This window comes from Phasianus colchicus, chromosome Z (genome assembly GCF_987193195.1).
Source record: "Phasianus colchicus chromosome Z, bPhaCol1.hap1.1, whole genome shotgun sequence".
NCBI lineage: Eukaryota > Metazoa > Chordata > Aves > Galliformes > Phasianidae > Phasianus > Phasianus colchicus.
Genome location: NC_143476.1, coordinates 82,715,480 through 82,733,081, shown reverse-complemented (window position 1 = coordinate 82,733,081; position 17,602 = coordinate 82,715,480). Strand labels below are relative to the sequence as shown.

At 57.3% G+C, this 17,602-nt stretch overlaps 2 protein-coding genes across 3 annotated transcripts; one reads left to right on the top strand and one right to left on the bottom strand.

Annotated features, from left to right (window-relative positions):
* The first annotated feature begins 2,469 nt into the window (after window positions 1–2,469).
* On the top strand, window positions 2,470–6,296 carry LOC116239689 (gamma-secretase subunit Aph-1b-like). Its single transcript, XM_031609859.2, has 7 exons — window positions 2,470–2,631; window positions 3,359–3,529; window positions 4,870–4,943; window positions 5,054–5,176; window positions 5,349–5,476; window positions 5,813–5,936; window positions 6,110–6,296. The coding sequence occupies exons 1-7, from the start codon at window positions 2,519–2,521 to the stop codon at window positions 6,145–6,147; spliced, it is 771 nt and encodes a 256-aa protein (XP_031465719.1). The 5' UTR covers window positions 2,470–2,518; the 3' UTR covers window positions 6,148–6,296.
* A 913-nt stretch (window positions 6,297–7,209) lies between these two features.
* LOC116239688 (carbonic anhydrase 14) lies at window positions 7,210–17,372 on the bottom strand. Of its 2 annotated transcripts, none has more exons than XM_031609858.2 (12): window positions 17,027–17,372; window positions 12,826–12,855; window positions 11,869–12,039; window positions 10,088–10,230; window positions 9,728–9,820; window positions 9,539–9,605; window positions 9,274–9,431; window positions 9,051–9,192; window positions 8,037–8,060; window positions 7,849–7,875; window positions 7,663–7,756; window positions 7,210–7,540 (listed from the first exon to the last, which is right to left on the bottom strand). In XM_031609858.2, exons 1-12 carry the CDS (start codon window positions 17,205–17,207, stop codon window positions 7,477–7,479), a joined length of 1,194 nt encoding a protein of 397 aa, XP_031465718.1. In that variant the 5' UTR covers window positions 17,208–17,372; the 3' UTR covers window positions 7,210–7,476. The 2 variants fall into 2 exon arrangements, with proteins under 2 accessions (XP_031465718.1, XP_089987319.1); XM_090131193.1 differs by having other exon boundaries at window positions 7,849–7,872.
* Window positions 17,373–17,602: the final 230 nt, after the last annotated feature.

Sequence of the window (17,602 nt, the reverse complement as noted above, 5' to 3'; positions counted from 1 at the left end):
AACCCAGCAAGCAACAGGGAGTGCTTTCCCATCCACTTTCCTTTATTTGCTGTGCCTCCTGGCTCACAAAAGAAACGTGGAGATACAAGTTTTTTCCTACCCAGGTACTGCTGGCCTCCTGCCCTATTCTAGGTCCCCAAATTGCATTTGCAATTCTGACTTGCATCTGGCAATGCGGCAAAAGGCATCCTTCACACAGGGCTCTCCAATTCCCTGCCTCAGTGCTTGTTCTTGATTGGTTTGCGGCATCCCAGGATGTGCTGGAAGGGAAAGACATTACTCTCCTGGCAGAGCCTGTCCTGTGCAAGGGCTGGGGTTTCTCTTTGGGTCTGTCTTGCTTCCCTACAGTATGTCACTGTGTTGAGTAGTGTTTGGTAAAAGCATCTTCCTGAAATGGATTTGTCTTGCTGTAAAAGAACAAGTCAAAACCACAGCCTTTCCCTGTGAGCAGCACCCTGTCCTGCAAACAAGCCTGCCCAGACTTCCTATCAGGGTGCGTCCCCAGCGCTCAGTCTCTGGGCGTCCCTTCCTGCTGGGACAAAGAGCCCTTTCACACCCAGTGATTTTCCCCATTCCAGCCTCCTGGATTGGGTCGGTCCATTTAACCATCTACATCCCTATGCCAGATCCTTCTTCTTTTACTTCTAAACTCTCAATTTCTGAGAGGCCCTGGAAGCTGCTTCCAGAGTAATGCTCTGCCTATGACCACCAGCTGATCCCCAGTTCTGCTTTTCGCTCACCCTCTGCTCCCCTTTTTTCTTCAAGAAGGGAGAGCATCAGGAGGCTGGTGCTGGCCAGGAATCAGCTGGGAGCCATGTCCAGGCCACAGCACCCTGCCATTTTCTGGTTGACCATCTCAGGCTCTCCAGGACTCCATTCCAATTTAGTCTTGAGCACCTCCAGGCATGGGGCACCACAGTTCTCTGGGCAGCAGTGCCAGCACTTCACTGCCCTCTCAATGAAAAATGTCCCTAGCATCCAATCTGGATCTCTCCTCTTTTAGTTTAAAGCCATTCCCTCTTCTCTTATCACTGTCTGCCCCTGTAAAAAGTTTGGTCTCTCTCCTATTTATGAACATCGGAAGGCTGCAATGAGGTCTCCCTGGGACCTTCTCTCCTCCAGGCTGAACATCCACAGCTCCCTCAGCCTTTCTTCATAGGAGAGGTATTCCATCTCCCTTACAGTTCTCCACAACATCCCTCTTTACAAATTGGAAAGATGTGGATTTGATGGGTGGGCTGCTTGATGGATAAGGAACTCATTGCAAGACCCAAAGCAGCGCGGCCAGCAGGGCGAGGGAGGGGATCCTGCCCCTCTGCTCTGCACTGTGACACCTCACCTGGAGCACTGCGTCCACAGCTGGAGTGCTCAGCACAGGAGAGACGGGGGCCTGTTGGAGAGCGTCCGGAGGAGGGCCACACAAATGGTCAGGGATGGAGCAGCTCCCTGCGAGGACGGGCTGAGAGAGCTGGGGCTGTGCAGCCTGGAGAACAGAAGGCTGAGGGACACCTGAGGGCGGCCTGTCTGTATCTAAAGGGGGGCTACAGAAAGGAAGGTGGTAAGACAAGGAGAAATGGCTTCAAACTGAAAGAGGGGAGATTTATATTGGATATAAGGAAGATTTTTACATTCAGGGTGGTGAGGCACTGGCACAGGCTGCCTAGATTGGTGGATGCCCCATCCCTGGAGATATTCAAGGTCAGAGTGGGGGCTCTGAGCACCTGATGGGAGTCACGGGTGTCCCTGGTCACTGCAGAGGAATTGGACCAGGTGACCTTTAAAGGTCCCTTCCAACTCACACGATTCTGTCACCGTCCCTGCGCCCTCCTCTGGACCTGCTCCCACAGCTCTGCATCCCTCCTGTGCTGGGGGCTGGGCGCAGTCCTGCGGATGGGGCCTCATGAAAGGAGAGCAGAGCAGAGGGGACAGGCACCTCCCTCTCCCTGCCGCCCCCCCTGCTAACAGCCCAGGATGCTGCTGGCTTTCTGGGCCACAAGAACTCACTATCGGTTCGTGTTGAACCCCAAACCACAGGGCTGCTCTCCCCACTCTCCGCCCAGCCCGTGCAGCTGTGTGGTTTAGCTCTGCCCCAGCCGCAGCACTCTGCCCTCAGCATGCCCACGCTGGCGGCCGTGCCAAAGCACAAACCCACACCGCCATGACGACACCCCCGCTTCCCGGAGGCCCCGCCTGCAGCACGCCCCGCACGCAGCGCAGACCCCTCCCATACCGAAGCTCCGCCCCGACTCAGCCCCCGCCCCAGCAGACACACCGCACCCGGCCACGCCCACCTCCCGCAAACCACGCCCCCTTTGAGTGACCACGCCCATCTGTTGCCCCGCCCACCCCGCCTCTTCCGGCCCGGGCGGCGGCGCGCCGCGGCGTGTGACGTCAGGCGGCCCCGGAAGGGCGCGGGCCGGGAGCAGCCGCCGCCGCCGCCGCCGGGCCCCGTCCGGCCCCGTCCCGTCCCGTCCCGCCGCAGCCCCGCCCCCACCCCCGTACCACGCGCCCCGCCGCCATGACGCTCGCCGTTTTTTTCGGGTGTACGTTCATCGCCTTCGGGCCCGCGTTCAGCCTCTTCCTCTTCACCATCGCCCGCGACCCCCTCCGCATCATCATCCTCATCGCGGGGTCAGTGCGGGGCTGGGGAACGTCGGGGCACGGTACGGTGCTATGGCACTGGTACCGGTACGGGAGTGGTACCGGGGGGGGACGTGGGGCACTGCAGTGGGGCTGGTACCAGTACGGTGACATCGGGGCATCTCTGTAGGACCTGCACCAGTGGGGGGACATGGGACGCTGGTGTGGTACCGGTTCTGGTGCTGGGACTCCAGTATGGGACCGGTACCATTGTGGGGAGCTCAGGCACCGGTATGGCGCTGGTACCAGTGGGGAATGTAGGGTGCTGGTATCGGGGGGGGACAGTGGGGCACCAGTATGGCACCAGTAGCAGTGCAGAGATGTCATGGCTCCAGTACTGCAGCGTTACCAGTGTGGGAGCGGTGGGGCACTAATCTGGTGCCAGGACACCAGTATGGCACTGGTACCAGTACATGCAGGGGGCTGGTACAGTACTGGTGCTGGTTTTGGTGCCTGAGCACCATTCTGGGTGCTGGTGGGCACCTTGTGGGCATGACAGCCCCACCAGTACCACTACTCATACTGGTACCATTGTCTGCACAACTGCTGCACTGGTGCCACTGTAGGTGTGGCACAGCAGGGACGGGGTCTGTAGGAGCATGGGAGCCAGTGGCACTGCAGGACTGGTGCTGGCCCTCCTGCAGCAGGGACTGAGCTTTACCATGGCTCCGTGCTGGTGCCCACACAGCTCAGCTGCTGCTGTTTCCCACCTCCCCAGGGCATTCTTCTGGTTAGTCTCACTGCTGCTCTCCTCCCTCATCTGGTTCATTGCTGTGAAGGCTAGCGACCCGCGTGATGAGCCACTGCAGAAGGGGCTCCTGATCTTCGGGGTGATGTTCTCTGTGTTGCTGCAGGAGGCATTCCGCTTCCTCTACTACAAGCTCCTCAGGTAAGGGCAGCTCCTGCCTGGCTCTGGGCTGAGGGCACATAGTGTCAGTGAGCCTGGTGCCAGGAGAAGTCACTCCTTGTCCCTGTGCCACATCATCCTGCTGCTCAGGGTCCCAGTTGGGGGGTTTTATGAGGCAAAAGGTCTTATGGCCAAGATCACTGCGCAGAGATGGGTTAAGGTGGAGGATGTCTGTGTGGTGGAGAAGAGCAGCCCCAGGTCTGAGGGCTGGAGGCTGAGTGTGTGGTAGTGTCTTCCTGATCTCTGTGTGGGTTGGCTGTGATTTTAAGCTCCTGTAGCGTCCTCTCTGCCCGCCCGCCCTTGTGACTGGAGTGGGTGGTGCTCCTGCAGCTCAGACAAATGCCTGCTGGATGCCAGAGACAAGAAGGTTCCCACTTTGCTGCATGGAGGAGGCAGAAGGGTGATAGACCAGCCCCTGCTGCAAGCCTCATGCCTTTCCCAGGAATAGCTCTGCATCAGCAGAAGGAGCCTGGAGGAGATTCTAGGGCTCTGCAGCACTGCAGTCTGCCCAATCTGGAGCAGTGTTGTGAGTGCAGGATTGCCTCCCCCCAGCCCAGGCTGCTGTGGGTGGCACACTGCTGCCTGCACAGGGCAAAGTCTGGCCCCAGCCCCGCGGTGTCTGCAGCAGCAGGGAGGAGGAGAAGAAGGAGGAGGAAGAGGAGGAGGGCTCATGCCGCTCCCCGTGGCAGCACTGCGGCAGGCAGGCAGAGGGTAGCAGAGATCCGTGCTTCGCCCTGCAGAGCCACAGCAGTGCCAGCATCACTGCCCTCCTGGCTGCACAGTAAGATTCAGGATGCTTAGTTTTCTGAGTTTTTTGCCCAAAATTGAATTTTTTCTACCTTTCAGCATTTTTCTCTGCACTTTCTTGCATTTTTTCACCCTCTCATAGAAAATACAACTGCTGAGATCTCAGCTTTTTGATGCCTGCACTGTGTTCACAACCAGGGGTGCTGCTGCCTGCAGCATCCCACCAACGCGTGGGACGTTGGTGCGTGCTTGTCTTGCTCTCTGGAAAAAGATTCAAGGAGGTCCTGTGGTGCTTGTTGCAGTGGTGGCCAGCTTGGCAGCCAGACGCTGCCCTCGGTCAGCACTCCAGGAGCTGTCAGCAGAGTCCTAAATGGTTCTCAGTGATGTGCAGAGTGCCTGTTGATTCATTAATCAACCTCAGGGTCATTTAGGACAAGGCCAGGTGCCTGCCAACAGCACAGCCGTACCCTTTTTGCACAGTCATGAGAGGCGTGGGCTGGTGCAGGACAGTCCCCAGACCCCTGCCCTATCCATCCAGGGTGCCATGTGGTGCCCCATCACACTGTCCCCTGCAGGAAGGCCATCGAGGGGCTGGTGGCCCTCAGCGAGGACGGCTGCTCCCCCATCTCCATCCAGCAAATGGCATATGGTGAGTGTTGCATGGGGAAGAAGAGGTTGGGTCTCCTGGGGTCTTGGAGGTGCTTGGGGTAGGGGGGGATTGTGTCCTTGGGGTGTCACAGCCTCTCTTTGTCCTGGCAGTGGCTGGCGTGGGCTTTGGGCTCATGAGTGGTGCTTTCTCCATGATCAACCTCCTGGCGGACGCTCTGGGACCTGGCACCGTGGGCATCCATGGGGACTCGCAGCTCTATTTCTTGACCTCAGGTGAGGGACAGGATTGTGCCCTGAGCCCTCATCACAGGGGTGGCAGACCCATAGCTGTATTGTAGCCACTTGCAGCCCCCATCTGTGGTGTCATAGTCCCCTGTGATCCTGTCCAGCCCTGACCTTGCAGCACTACTGAATCTCCATTACCTCCTCACTGTTCTCCCGGCAGCCTTCATGACCATGGTGCTGATCTTCCTGCACACCTTCTGGGGCATCCTCTTCTTCCACGGCTGTGAGAACCGGCACTGGTGGGAGATCGTGGCCGTCGTTGTCATGCACCTGGCCGTTTCAGGGTCGGTGAGTAGCCGGGAGCAGAGCTCAGTGCTGCCACCAGGGGTGGCTGTGGGGTATGCTGGTGCCCGTGCCTGTGGAGGAGCAGCTACGTGCACTAGCAAATCACGTAGAGACCAGAACTCCCTATGAGGAGTTCCCCTTGGGCTGTGCCTGTCGCTAACCAAACCCTGGAGCTGGTTTCCTACCCCTGGGGCCATGAGTGATGCTGCCCTGTCCCCATCCTGTCCCAGCCACTCCCCAGAGCACTGGGGCGAACCAAGAGGGGGACACTGCGGCTGTGTGTAACAATTAGGCCATGAGAGATCCTGCTCACCCTTTCCCTTTCTCCTCTCTCTGCAGACATTTTGCAACCCGCTGTATGTAGGCAGCCTGGTGCCCTCCTACGTGCTGATGGCCATTGCTGCTGTCTGGGCATATATGCTGTCGGGGGGCTCTGTCCAGAACCTGCGCCGCTTCCTGCTCTGTAAGTCACCCAAATGGAGTTTTCTTTGGTTATTGTGTCCTGAGGTGGGGCAGGGTGTCTTGGAGACTGAAGCAAGGCAATGGCCTTTGCTACAAGGAAGAGACTCCAGGGTTTGGGTTGTTGCTTTTCTGAGGAAGTTAATTTAGTGAAAACCGACCCCTTGCTTCCTGCAGGTGCACAGAGTGGAGCGAGCCCCCAGCCAGCATCCTGAGGCCCTGCAGATGTTCCCATCCCCAGCTGCCCCTGCCCTCCCGTCAGCAGCAAGGTTGGCCGTCGCCTTTTCTGCAATACATTTTCTCCTGGAATGGGGGACCCTGGCCAGCCCCAGCAGGGACAGACGCTGCCATCCGGCTGCAGCAGTGGTGCTGTGACTGGCTTGCTCCTCTGCCCCTCTGGGGACAGCTCAGTCTGGGGGACTCAGCTCTATTGGCCCTGAGCTATCACCTGGGAAGGGTACTTCCTTGGACTGCTGGAGACACAAGCCCAGGAAGCTCCCTCACTTTTCCCCCTGGTGCAGAAGATGCCCTGTGGTCCCCTGTGCCTACAGGGGACACAATGTCTCCTCCTCTCCTGGGAAGTGGCTTTGTGAGGTGCTGTTGGGGCCAGGACTGAATGCTGTGGTGCTACTTTCTCCATCTCAACTTGCTGCACTGGGAGATGCAGCCCCAGCACTGAACTGTAGTGAGCATCCCAGGGTGGGCATATGGGGGTTGGCACGGTAAGGTTAGGGGATGATATGGAGGAACAGGGGCAGAACGCATCCACCATTGTTGGTGGATGTGCAGCCAAGGGCTTGGGTGAGCGGTGGGCTGCAGCTGGTGCTGGCACCACCTGGGAAGGGGGGCTTGGGGCTGTTCTGGGGATCACTGCCCTCTCCCTGAGTCAAAAGGGGATTTTAAGGCAGGTACCTCCCTGTTAACCTGCTACAGGACAGGGAAGACTGCCAATGGGCTCAGGGCTGAGAGGCGGTTTTGTCCACAGTGGGCTTTTGTACCAATAAAACAAGCACCAGAGGTGAGCAGAAGTTGTGTGCTGGCCATGCAAGCATCCTTCCTCCTGCTCCTGTATAGAGCTCTGACTGATGCACTGGGGTGGAGGCTGCTCACAGGCTCCCTCCTGCTCCATGCCCAGCCCGTTGCTCTTGGCTCCAACTGCAGAGGGGAGCAGGGCGGGGGTTGGCCAGGAGCGGTGGGTCTGCCACCATCACCTCTGCATTTCTTCACAGCACTGCAGTGTTTTTCTAACACTTTGCACAAATAAGAGGAGGAAGAAGTCCCAGAGCGATGTAGGGCAGGGCGGGACTGTGCAAGGAGCCCTGCACTGCTTGCTCTGGAGCTCTGCCGTATGCATGGATAGAGGCTGATGCTTCCTCTGCAAGAGGTGGCTGGCAGAGCAAAAGGCTTTTATCGTAGTTTTTTTTTTTTTTTTTTTAATGATTTTATCCTTTTTGTAACAAAAATATCCCCTTAGACTAGGTGCTGTCCCAGGTGAACAGTCCATGCAGCTGCAGGAGGTCCTCCCCCAGCTCAGTGGGAGTGGCTCAGGCGGTGTTCTCGGCTGTGGCCGCTGTGTAGATGACCTTGGATTTAGAGGGTGAGTCCAGCCTGGAGCAGGAGGGAAGAATAGAGGTTAGAGCAGGAGGGGGCCCTGCTAACAGCTGTCTTGTAGTGGGTGCTGCTATCCCTGTGGAGGACTGCTGCCCACCACTGGTGTTCCCATCACTTACCGTGCATTCTGGCTGCGGTTCTTGTAGACGTAGAGCAGGAAAGCCAGCATCGTGATGGCAAAGAGCACCCCAAAAAGCACAGCCAGCACATCCCCTGTGAGCCCAAGAATGATACAAGGTTGACTGGGGGGGAAATGGTGCCAGGCTGGTGGCAGCTGACACAGAGCCAGCAGCCAGCATGCTTACCTGCATGAAATGAGCTGGTGTGTCCTGCTGAGAAACAAGAACTAGTGTTAGAGCATGCTGCAGGGACACCAAGGTGGGTCTAGAGTATCCCCCCTGGCTTTCTGCCCCTCAGCACAGCACAAGGCTGCCAGAAACCCCATCCCCACCTGGCACCCCAGTCCCTTTCCCATCCCCAGCATCTCCCCTACCTGCTGTCGCTGAGGTGCCACCACCTGAAAGAGACACATCACAGTCAGGGGGTGCCCAGAGGGGAGGGGAACACCACTATGGGTTCTGCCAGAAGTGAAAGGTTGGTCCCAGAACCAGGCTGCTCACATTGCTCCCTGCGTAGGGATGGCCAGTGCATGTCCGTGCCCTAAATGCTGGGCTGGGGCTGTGCCAGGCAAATATTTACCCAGCAGTGGTGCTGCTTGTGCACAGCTGCATTATCGCCTCTGTGCCTCTCTGTGTGGTGCCGGCTGGCACTATCGGTGGCAGTGTCCCATGGTTCAGAGAAGCCACCACCACAACAGCACTCCCACCGCTGCTTGGGGACAAGGGCTTTTTATGAGCTCAGGGCTTTGATAGAAATAGCAAATAGGAGAGAAAAAGCAGTGTTTGCACCTCTACCCCCACCTCTATAATGCCAGGGAGCAGTTTCTGCAGAAAATGGCAAAAGGCTTGGAGGTAAATGGTGAACACGATAAAGCAGCCAACAGGTTTACCAAAGATAGAGCATGCCAGCCTAACCCGATATCCTTCTTTGATAAGTGAGATTCTAGACAAAGAAAATGCGGTAGATTTTATCTCCCAGGCTTCAGTGAAGCATTCCTGTGGTGCTGCCCAGGCACTGCGGTGCTGGGAGCCCATGGCCAGGGGAAGTCCCAGCAATGCCCCAGGCACTGGTGCTGTTACTCAGTGTGACACAGGGCATCGGAAACGCCACCCAAAGGGAGAGGGAACAGGATGTTGGACAGCAAAAAAATAAAACCCTGAGTGAGTTCAGAGAACTGAGAAAGGGCACAAATTTAGTGATGCAGTGATAGTCACACCTGAGGGTGAACAGGAATTTCGAGTCATAGCTGGAAAACACCAGTGCTAGGAAGTGCTCTGAGGACAAACTGAGGACAGGAGCAGGGCCAACCCATGCACAAACCCTTCTCCTAGAGAAGCAGAGCGCTGAGGCCTCACTCCTCCCCCCAGGATGCTCACACGCTCCTTACCTGCAGGCACCTGCCTCTCCCGGGAGGAGCTGGGCTCAAAGCTTGCCAGCACCCATCTCCTGTGCAGGCTCTGGTCCTGCCGAAAGTTGTTCATGAGGAGGCGATTGTCATCTGTCTGCAGGCTGCTCACCAGTTTGGACATCTGGGAGGAAAGCAGTGTGAGCGGGATGGGATGCGGGATGCCCTGAGGAGCCAAGATCCAGCATGCATGTGGCCAACAGACCTGTTCCTTGGAGAGCATCACGGTCTGGTTGAAGACAGTCCACTTGACAGACTCATGGCAGGGTGGGGTGGTCAGGGAGCCGTTGTAGTGGAAGTAGAGGTGCAGGTTGTCAGGCAGCAAGCCAGCAATGTTGAACCCAGGCACAAAGACTTCATCATCTGGGAGGAGAAATGGAGCAGCAGTCAACTGCTGCTGTGCAAACTTCCCCTGTGCACAGAGCCAACAGCTGCTACAGCCTTCCTCTGCCGTGCCAGTAGGGTATTACCTTCTCCTTGGATGCTATGCAGATGCTCGAGTATCTGCTGGTAGTATGGGTTCTCCCTTGGCCCAACCTGGAACACAGCAGTGATGGAAGGAATGGCTGATTGCAAAGAGCCCCATGTCCTGCTGTCCCCTTCTCCATCCCCCAGATCATGTTATTCTTCCTTCCCCTCTTTGCTCAAGGACTGCTCACCTCCAGGAAGACCCCCAGCACTGCCAGCCCGTCTGGTTGGGTCACGGCTGCCTTGAAGTTCTCATATTTGGTGTTGTAATGGACCACGTGGAGCTGAAAGGAAACACAGCCCTAATGTGGGATGGGCACCACTGGATGGTGAAGGATAGCTCACTTCCTCCTGCTAGGAGCACACTGCTGCTGGTGAAGTAGGATAAAGGTGCCATAGCACTGAGCACCAAGAGCTGCCCTGAACATGGGCAGACAACCCACCCTGGAGGACAGCAGCTGTACCAGAAGGGATGAAATCAGCCCGAGTTGGCTGTGTGCAGCTCATGGTCCTGTGCCACCAGCCCAGCAGCAGGACAGAATGCTCCTCACCTCCCCAGCAAAGCGCTTGTGGTCAACGGTGTGCTCGGAGCCAGGTTCCGAAGGCGAGCCCCAGTGCAGGTGCAGCTGCACGGCACGGTACTGCTGCGCATAGCCGCCCGCGATGGCCAGCGACTCAGGCAGCTTCAGGACCACTGCAGGGGGAGGGAGAGGGCGGTTGGTAAAGCAGAGTCTGCAGAACGGCTGAAGGGAAGGAGTCACCTTGAGCTGGGGGAGGTTGGTGACAACAAACAAAGTGGCTTTGGATCTTAAAGGAGGTTGAGGGTAGGGCAGTGAGTAGAGCCGTGCTATGAAGCAGGGTTCAGCCTGCAGGACACCCAGTGAATAAACTTATTCACTGTGTGGGAATAACACAAAAGAGGCTGTGGATAGGGGATAAGGGGATTGGCAGAGCCATGTATACCTGCAGGAGCACAGAGCTGCATCACTGCTGCAACAAGCAGAGCAGCCTGCAGGCCTGGCCAGCACTAGGGCTGGCATCACATGAAATCTGCAGAGTTAGAGCAGTGCCTGTTTGGACACTGGGCACATGTATTTGGTTTTGCCTTTACCTTTAGGTGTGGTTTGAGGCAAAGCTGAGCCTGGATACCTGGCAAGCAGAACAGTGGTGTGGATAACCTAAGGGCGGAGCTATGGGGGGGACAAGCACCAACATCACGAGTATCCCTGGACCCTGGGAGAAGCTGTGGATGTTTGGACTGGATGATCTTGTAGGTCTTTTCCTACTTTGGTGATTCTGTCCCATCCCTATAGGTGAAGTGTTTCAATCACATTACCAGGGTACAGGTTTGTGATGAGTCATCTGTCCTCCCCTGTGCCACTGGGCACAGAGATACAGAACTCAAATACACTCCTCCCTCCCTGTGCATTTATACCCTCCTGTATTTCTATTGTATATCTAAATTGCTGCTTTCCTAGCATTCACCTGAGTCATTTTCAACATATACACTGTAAGAAGGAGTAACTGTAGAGCTGTCCTAGCTGACTTGCAACTTTTCTCTTTGTTCTGTCTTTCCTGAGTGATCACAGAGGTCAGCACATGAAAAACTACCTCAGCCCTGGCCCCTCTGGGTGAAAATGCTACAAGTGTTTCTGCAAACACCAAACAGCACCAGATGCCAGGGTGCCTAAAATAGCAACCACTGACTTCAGATCGTTGAGCTGTGCAGGCAGCTAGGGCAGGAGGCTATAAAATAGAATGCTGGGCATGCCCTGTGCAGCAAGTCTGACTTGTTGGATTTGCTGTATGCAGGGATCAGCTCCCAGGGACAAGGGCATGGGGCTGTCTTGCTGCACCCTCAGAGAGCTCTTCAGCTGCCATCACTACCAGCAGCTCCCAGTCTGAGCAGCACACACAGGGCTGGAGGTGCTCTTGGAAGGAGCTGGCGGCAGCCAGATCCACTGCTGCAGGGAGGAAGTGATGAGGTTTCTGGAAAGCTGGGACAGAATCTGTTCACGTTATTTTATTATCAGTTTCACCATGCTAGATAGAAAGAAAAAAGCCCTTCTAAAACTGCAGAAGCTTCTTAAGATCCTCAAATAACATTTCAAAGCATAGACTTCAAGAAGTGTGTCCTACAAGAGAAGTGGGTACCTTAGAGGCTAATTCACACAAGGCCATGATTTCTCCTTGATTTGAGAAAAGTGAAATGTAGGAAAGGAACCAATGGCTGCAAACCTGCATTAGGAACAAATTTCTAAAGGAAACACGAATTACAATAAATTCCTAAAGCCAACACCCAATGGCAGTGAATAGCAAGCTCCCCACCCACCTGTGTGCCCATTGTTCTTCAGTGCGAGCATCTGGCTGGCGGGCAGGCTGTAGCCAGAGAGCTGGATGGGTCGCAGCTGGGGGCTGAAGATGGTCGTCTCTGTGTTGATGTTGATGGGAGACTGCATGTTGCCTGCGCACGCTGGGAAGTGCTTGGCCCACTGCCCTGGATCTGGCATGGGGAAAGGGTAGTGGTGAGAGCGGGCAGGGACAGGACCCTGGGGGTTTGGTGGGTGCAGGAGAAGGGATGGGCCATGCATCATGCACAAAGAGTTGGTTTCTACCAAGTCAGCTCATGAGCAGCTCTGTGGGCATGGTAGTGGTGGGCTAGTGGTTGGACTTGATGATCTTTGAGGTCTTTTCCAACCTTTAATGATTCTTATGACTCTATGCTGCTGCATGACCACTTGTGGCTGCATTACAAAAGGGCTCTTGAGCGTGGTGAGCTGCCAGGAAAGTTTATTTTAGGGGTGTTTGGAAAGAGTGTGAGAATATCATTTCCAAGTGGACTTGGCAGGCAGAGGAGCTCTGCAGCTCATCACATTCACTGCTGGCAGCCCCCTGTGAACACGGTGCCACTATCTGCAGCTTCTGCCCTGGGCCACTGCAAGCCAGCGCTGTCCCCTTGCACACCCTGCTCTAGGAGACGGTGCAAGGACACAAGTGATCCTTGGGCAAAGTCCCAGCACAGCCTGTCAGTGAGAATGGCATGGGACGGGCCTGTGCCTGCCTGGGGAGGCACAACCGCAGGGACCCCCAAACTGAGGCACAGGACATCCCACTGCTGCCTCACAAATGGGGGTGCCCAGGCTCAGTCACTGCTGAACCAGCAGGGTGAAGGGAGGGAAGGGTGAGACACTGAGTGTGCACAGCTGCCTGGTAATCATTAACCATGACTGGCTGGAGCCCAGGCTCTGATGGGTGGTGGGGAAAGCAGGAGCAAGTGCAGGATATTTACCTTCATAGCTCCAGTGGCTGTCACTAGGACCTTGAGGGAAAAAAAAAAAAAAAAAAAGAGCATGAATGGAAGGGAAAGGTTGGCTGCAAACACACCTCTGCCATGCAGGACTCCTGGTCCTGCAGCAGCAGTGTACTCTCTGCCTCAGTGCTCTCCCAGCATTTGCCTGCTCATCCTCCTCCTCCTTCACCAGAACTAGAGATGCTCCCAAAGGGAACTGCCTCCTCCATGCAGAGAGAAAACTCCAGGGCTTGATACTTGGTTATTATCATTATAGTGGAAAATAATTCACAGATATCACTCCCATCACTGAGTAGCACCAGTCATGCTCTTCCAGCTGCTCCCACTGTGCTCCCATCAGCTCCTGTAAGCACCATCCAGTTCCATATGTCTATCCCTCATTAGGGTGAATGCCTGCCAGGGTGGCCGGGAGGCAGGAGGGCCACCATATTGGTCCCCATAGCCCCCACTGACAACAGCCATTGACAGCCACTTGCTATTAACAGGAGCAGATTCCATCTCATGGTGAGAAAGGAAAAGACACGCTTTCCCAGGCCCGGGCAATCGGCACACAGCCCCAAGCCCAGCAGGATCCTGCCCTCCTCCCAGCCCCAGGCAGCGGGTGGCCACAGCTGAAAGATGCCTGGGGACAGGGATGGGGACGGCTCTCAGGGCGTCTCCAGCACCGCAGGTGGCATCTCAGAAAAGTCCAGAGAAGCTGTGGTGCCCCATCCCCAGAGGCACTCCAGGCCAGGCTGGATGGGGCCCTGGGCAGTCTGAGTTTGTGGAGGGCGACTGGCCCATGGCAGCAGTTGGGGCTAGGTGGGTTTTACGGTTCCTTCTAACCCAAGCTGTTGTTGAGGCTTAGGAGTGATGCGAGGGAGTCACTCTTCGAGGTGTGGAACATATTCTTAAAGGTGTATGTGAAGGGAACAGCAAGGCATCAACGAGAAAGATGAATAGGGGCACTTGCACCAGAGCTGAGACACATGGGAGATATTCCAGCAGCTTTCTCAGGCATGGTTCCTCAGCTGCAGCACAGGGCTTGTGCTCTGGCACAGGTAACGTGGCACCCCAGGGCTGGCACACAATACCTGGGCACACTGCACATGTCTCAGCTGCCACAGTCTGCCCAGCACCCTGCTCTCTGCTTCCCTCTGGGGCTCAGCCTATGAAGAAAGCACAGACCTCCCATGCACACATTCCCAAGCACTGAGGCAACATCTCCCACCCCATGGAGCTGGGTCCCTTGGTGCATGCCCTGGTGCTGCAGGGAGGCATCCCCTGGCATTGCAATCCAGCTCTCAGCCCTGCAATACTCTGGTCCCTTCCACACGGGGGCATTCACAATCCCACAGTCCTTCGGCAAGCACGTTAACCCCCTGCCCTGCCCAGCCCAAATTCAGTCCCAGCCTCCATCCCAGCTCCCTGCTGCAGCACGTCTTCTCCCTCTGATTGCTGCTGAACTGCTGCCATGCACCACAACGGAGGTGATGGTGCCGCAGCTGCAGCTCCCTGCATGCCCTGCCCTGCCTCTGGGCGCGCTCAGCCCTGGCAGGGGCTGCAATGTACTCCCAAAAATGTGCATGTAAGGAAAAAAGTGCTGCAACAGGGCTTCAATGTACATTCTGGGAGGTGTGAGCAAGGAGAGTCTCAGCAGGAAAATACTGTGGGGTACAGAGGGGCAGCAGCAGGAGCCAGCTGCCACTGCAGACAGCACAAAGGCGCCCTGCTTGGCCACGTGGAGTCCCTCTGTTCCCAACCTGCTCCAAGCCCACCCCTTCCCTGAGCAGGGGGTGTTTCACACCCAAGAGCAGCCACACTTCCCCCTTTCAATGCTTTCTCCCCCCTGTATTCACTCCCTCTCCTTCTTTCCATCTTGGGATCCCAGTGCTGCCACCAGCTTGCTTTTTCCTGACGTCCAACACCATCCAACAACACCTCCCTGCTGAGTCGGGGCGGGCGCTGCCATTAGCAGTGCACTGTTCTGCATGTCCTGTGGCCTGTGAGCAGCGCAGCTGCTGCTAGCAGTGGGGAAAAGCAGCAAGTTGCAGGCTGCTCCCATAAACATCCCCATGGCTGCAGAGACTACCTAACACTGTTTGTACAGAGCAAGAGCCAATACCAGAGAAAAGAGTGGGCTCGGTGTAGCCCTCCATCCTCATGTGGAGGGTCAGTCCACAGAACAGAGCAATGTGGGATGTACCAGGAGGGATCAGGACACACAGATACACCATGTCTCAAAGCAGTGAACAGCACAACTGCAAGTCCACAGTGTACCACACATCCAGGCACCTTGTCCTCTGCAAGTAATAACCTGACCAAGGTACAGAGGCTGTGCCAAGGCGCTCATGCTTGCCCGCAGCCAGCTCCCGAGGCAAGGACTGGTACAGGGTCCAGAGAATGGCCAGCATTCCCTGCCAAACCGTACAAAGAACTTCTGCGCCCCATGGACAGGAAGGCAGCAGATCTCAGCCTGATCCCACAAACACAGCCCCTTTTTGCCCACCCAGACCCACAGCCATTCAGCCCCAGCCCCCGTTGTGTGCACTGCCCATGGGGCACTGATCCTGGCTGCACTAAAGTCCTTTTGTGTTTATTAACTTCGGCCAACAGCGAGCCATGGGGATCAGCCTTTAATCTGCACCGGAGCTCAGGTCGCCGCAGGGATTGTTCTTTGTGCTGCTGGGAAACAGAGGGGCCCCACGAGGCAGGCAGCATCCCATGGAGCAGTGAGAGTTTGTGAGGGGAGGCTCAGGGCAGGAATGGCCCCTGGTCTGTTCCTGCTGCCTGTGAACCCAAATAGTCTTGAAGAGTGACAGGGGAAAGGGAAAACATTTACAGGGCATTAGCAAGGGATGGGATAAAAATGGGGAAATCCTGGGGAAAGACTGAGGCTTGAAGCGGAGGAATGAGTTGAATGAGGAGGGTTACAAAAGAGGAGGGAGCTCAGATGGAGGAAGAGAGCATCAGGGATCACAAAACAGGACAGGTCTGAATAGGAGGGAGAGAACAGATAGGCTGCTCTACTACAGAGACACCAGAGGTTCCTCAGGCTCCCATGCTAGGAAATCTCATGGAAAGCCTTACGGAAGGCTGCAGAGTGCAGTGGATGCTGCCAGCCTGGCCTCGTGCAGGAGCCGAAAGTGGGGGAAAGACAGGAATATGTATGGGACCTGGCCCCAGCACAAGGACTGTCACTGAGGGCTGGCTACCGCTCCTCACCCACATCCTCTTCCCATCCACATCCCACCCAGTCCCACACCACACTCACAGCCACAGGGAGACGGTGTCACCCGGCCCCCTCTCACCCTGTGGTGGAGTTTCTCCATCTCTGTGGCAAGGAGCAGTGCATCCCCAAAACCCCACGCACAGCTAAACAAGGACTTGGTAAGAAATGTGAATCACTGCAATAATAGCATCAGCTCGCAGCACCCCGTATTTGACACAGGGAAAAGTGAAGACACACTGTGAGCCCGGAAAGGCAAACCCACGGGCAAAGCAACGCTGGGACGGGGACATCCTTGTGCTGTGCTCAGCCGCAGGCGAGCAAAGCACCGCACTATTCCCAAACCTTGCTGAACGCTGGAATGAGAAAAGGGACCGAGACCACAGGGGCTGAGCACTACCCCCCAAAAGTGACCTCAAAACTTGAAAGCCCCTTGCGTGGGGTGAGGGGAGGCACGCAACAGCACACAGCCCCGCGCTTCCCACGCTCCCCCCATCCCACCGCCCGCCGTGGTGCAGCCCCACACCTGCCCCGCTGCACGGACCCTGCTGGCGGCCGAGAGCCCCGAGCCGCGGTGCGGTGCGAGCCGTCCGCTGGGAGCGGGACGCGGGGCTGCGCGCGGGGCGAGAACGCGGACCCCGCGGGGGTCGAAGAGTTGGCGGGAGCGGGGACAAAGGCAGCGGCGTGCGGGGCTGCGCGGGGCGGGGGGAGGCGGGGCTCCGTAACGGGGGGCACTGCAGCCCCAAATCCCAGCGTGAGAGCACCCCCAGAATCGTGCACGGGAGCACAGAGGTGCTCCGTGCATCGGGATAACCCGAAGCCGGCACTGGGGTGCCCCGTGCACGGCGCTGCTCAGTGCCTCGGCGACCCCAAAGCCCCCATCGCGGGAGGGGGGTTGTCCCGTCCGTCGGGGTGTCCCGCGCCCTGCGCACCCCACAGCCGGCGCCCCGCAGCCCGGTCGCTTCCCCTCACCTCTCTCCTGGGAGTGCGGAGCGTTCTCGTCGTTGTGGTCGTGCTCCTGCCCGGCGGCGGCTCGGCCCAGCCCGGCCAGCAGCAGGACGCAGATCCGCAGCGCGGTGCGGTTCATCTCTAGCAAGTGCGGCGTGCGGGACGGCCCGCGGCTGCCTGCTGGTCGGGACTGCCGCACATACATGGGAACAGGAGGGGGGAGGAGGCAGCCCTGACTCAACGACGCCGTTACCTTTTATAGAGGCTGGAGGCAAAGTCTGCCGCCGCCCGGCCCGGACAGGTGAGCCGCGCCGCCGCCGCCCCCCGCACCGGGACTCGAACCTGTGACCCTACCGGGACGGAGGAGGGGGCTGCCCCCGCCCCCCCTGCCCCGCGGGCACCTGAGTGGGGCGCGCGGCCCGCCCCTGCGAAGGGGGGGCGGGAGACCCCGTACGCCCCTCTGGCGCCTCTGCTGAGGGCGTGAGGGGCCCCTCGGGGAGGGCTGAGGGGTGTGCGTAGCTATGGGGAGAGGGACAGTTCAGCTATAGGATTCCCTCAGTGCTGGACAGAGGGACCCTCTCAGTGAGGGGCTGAGACATC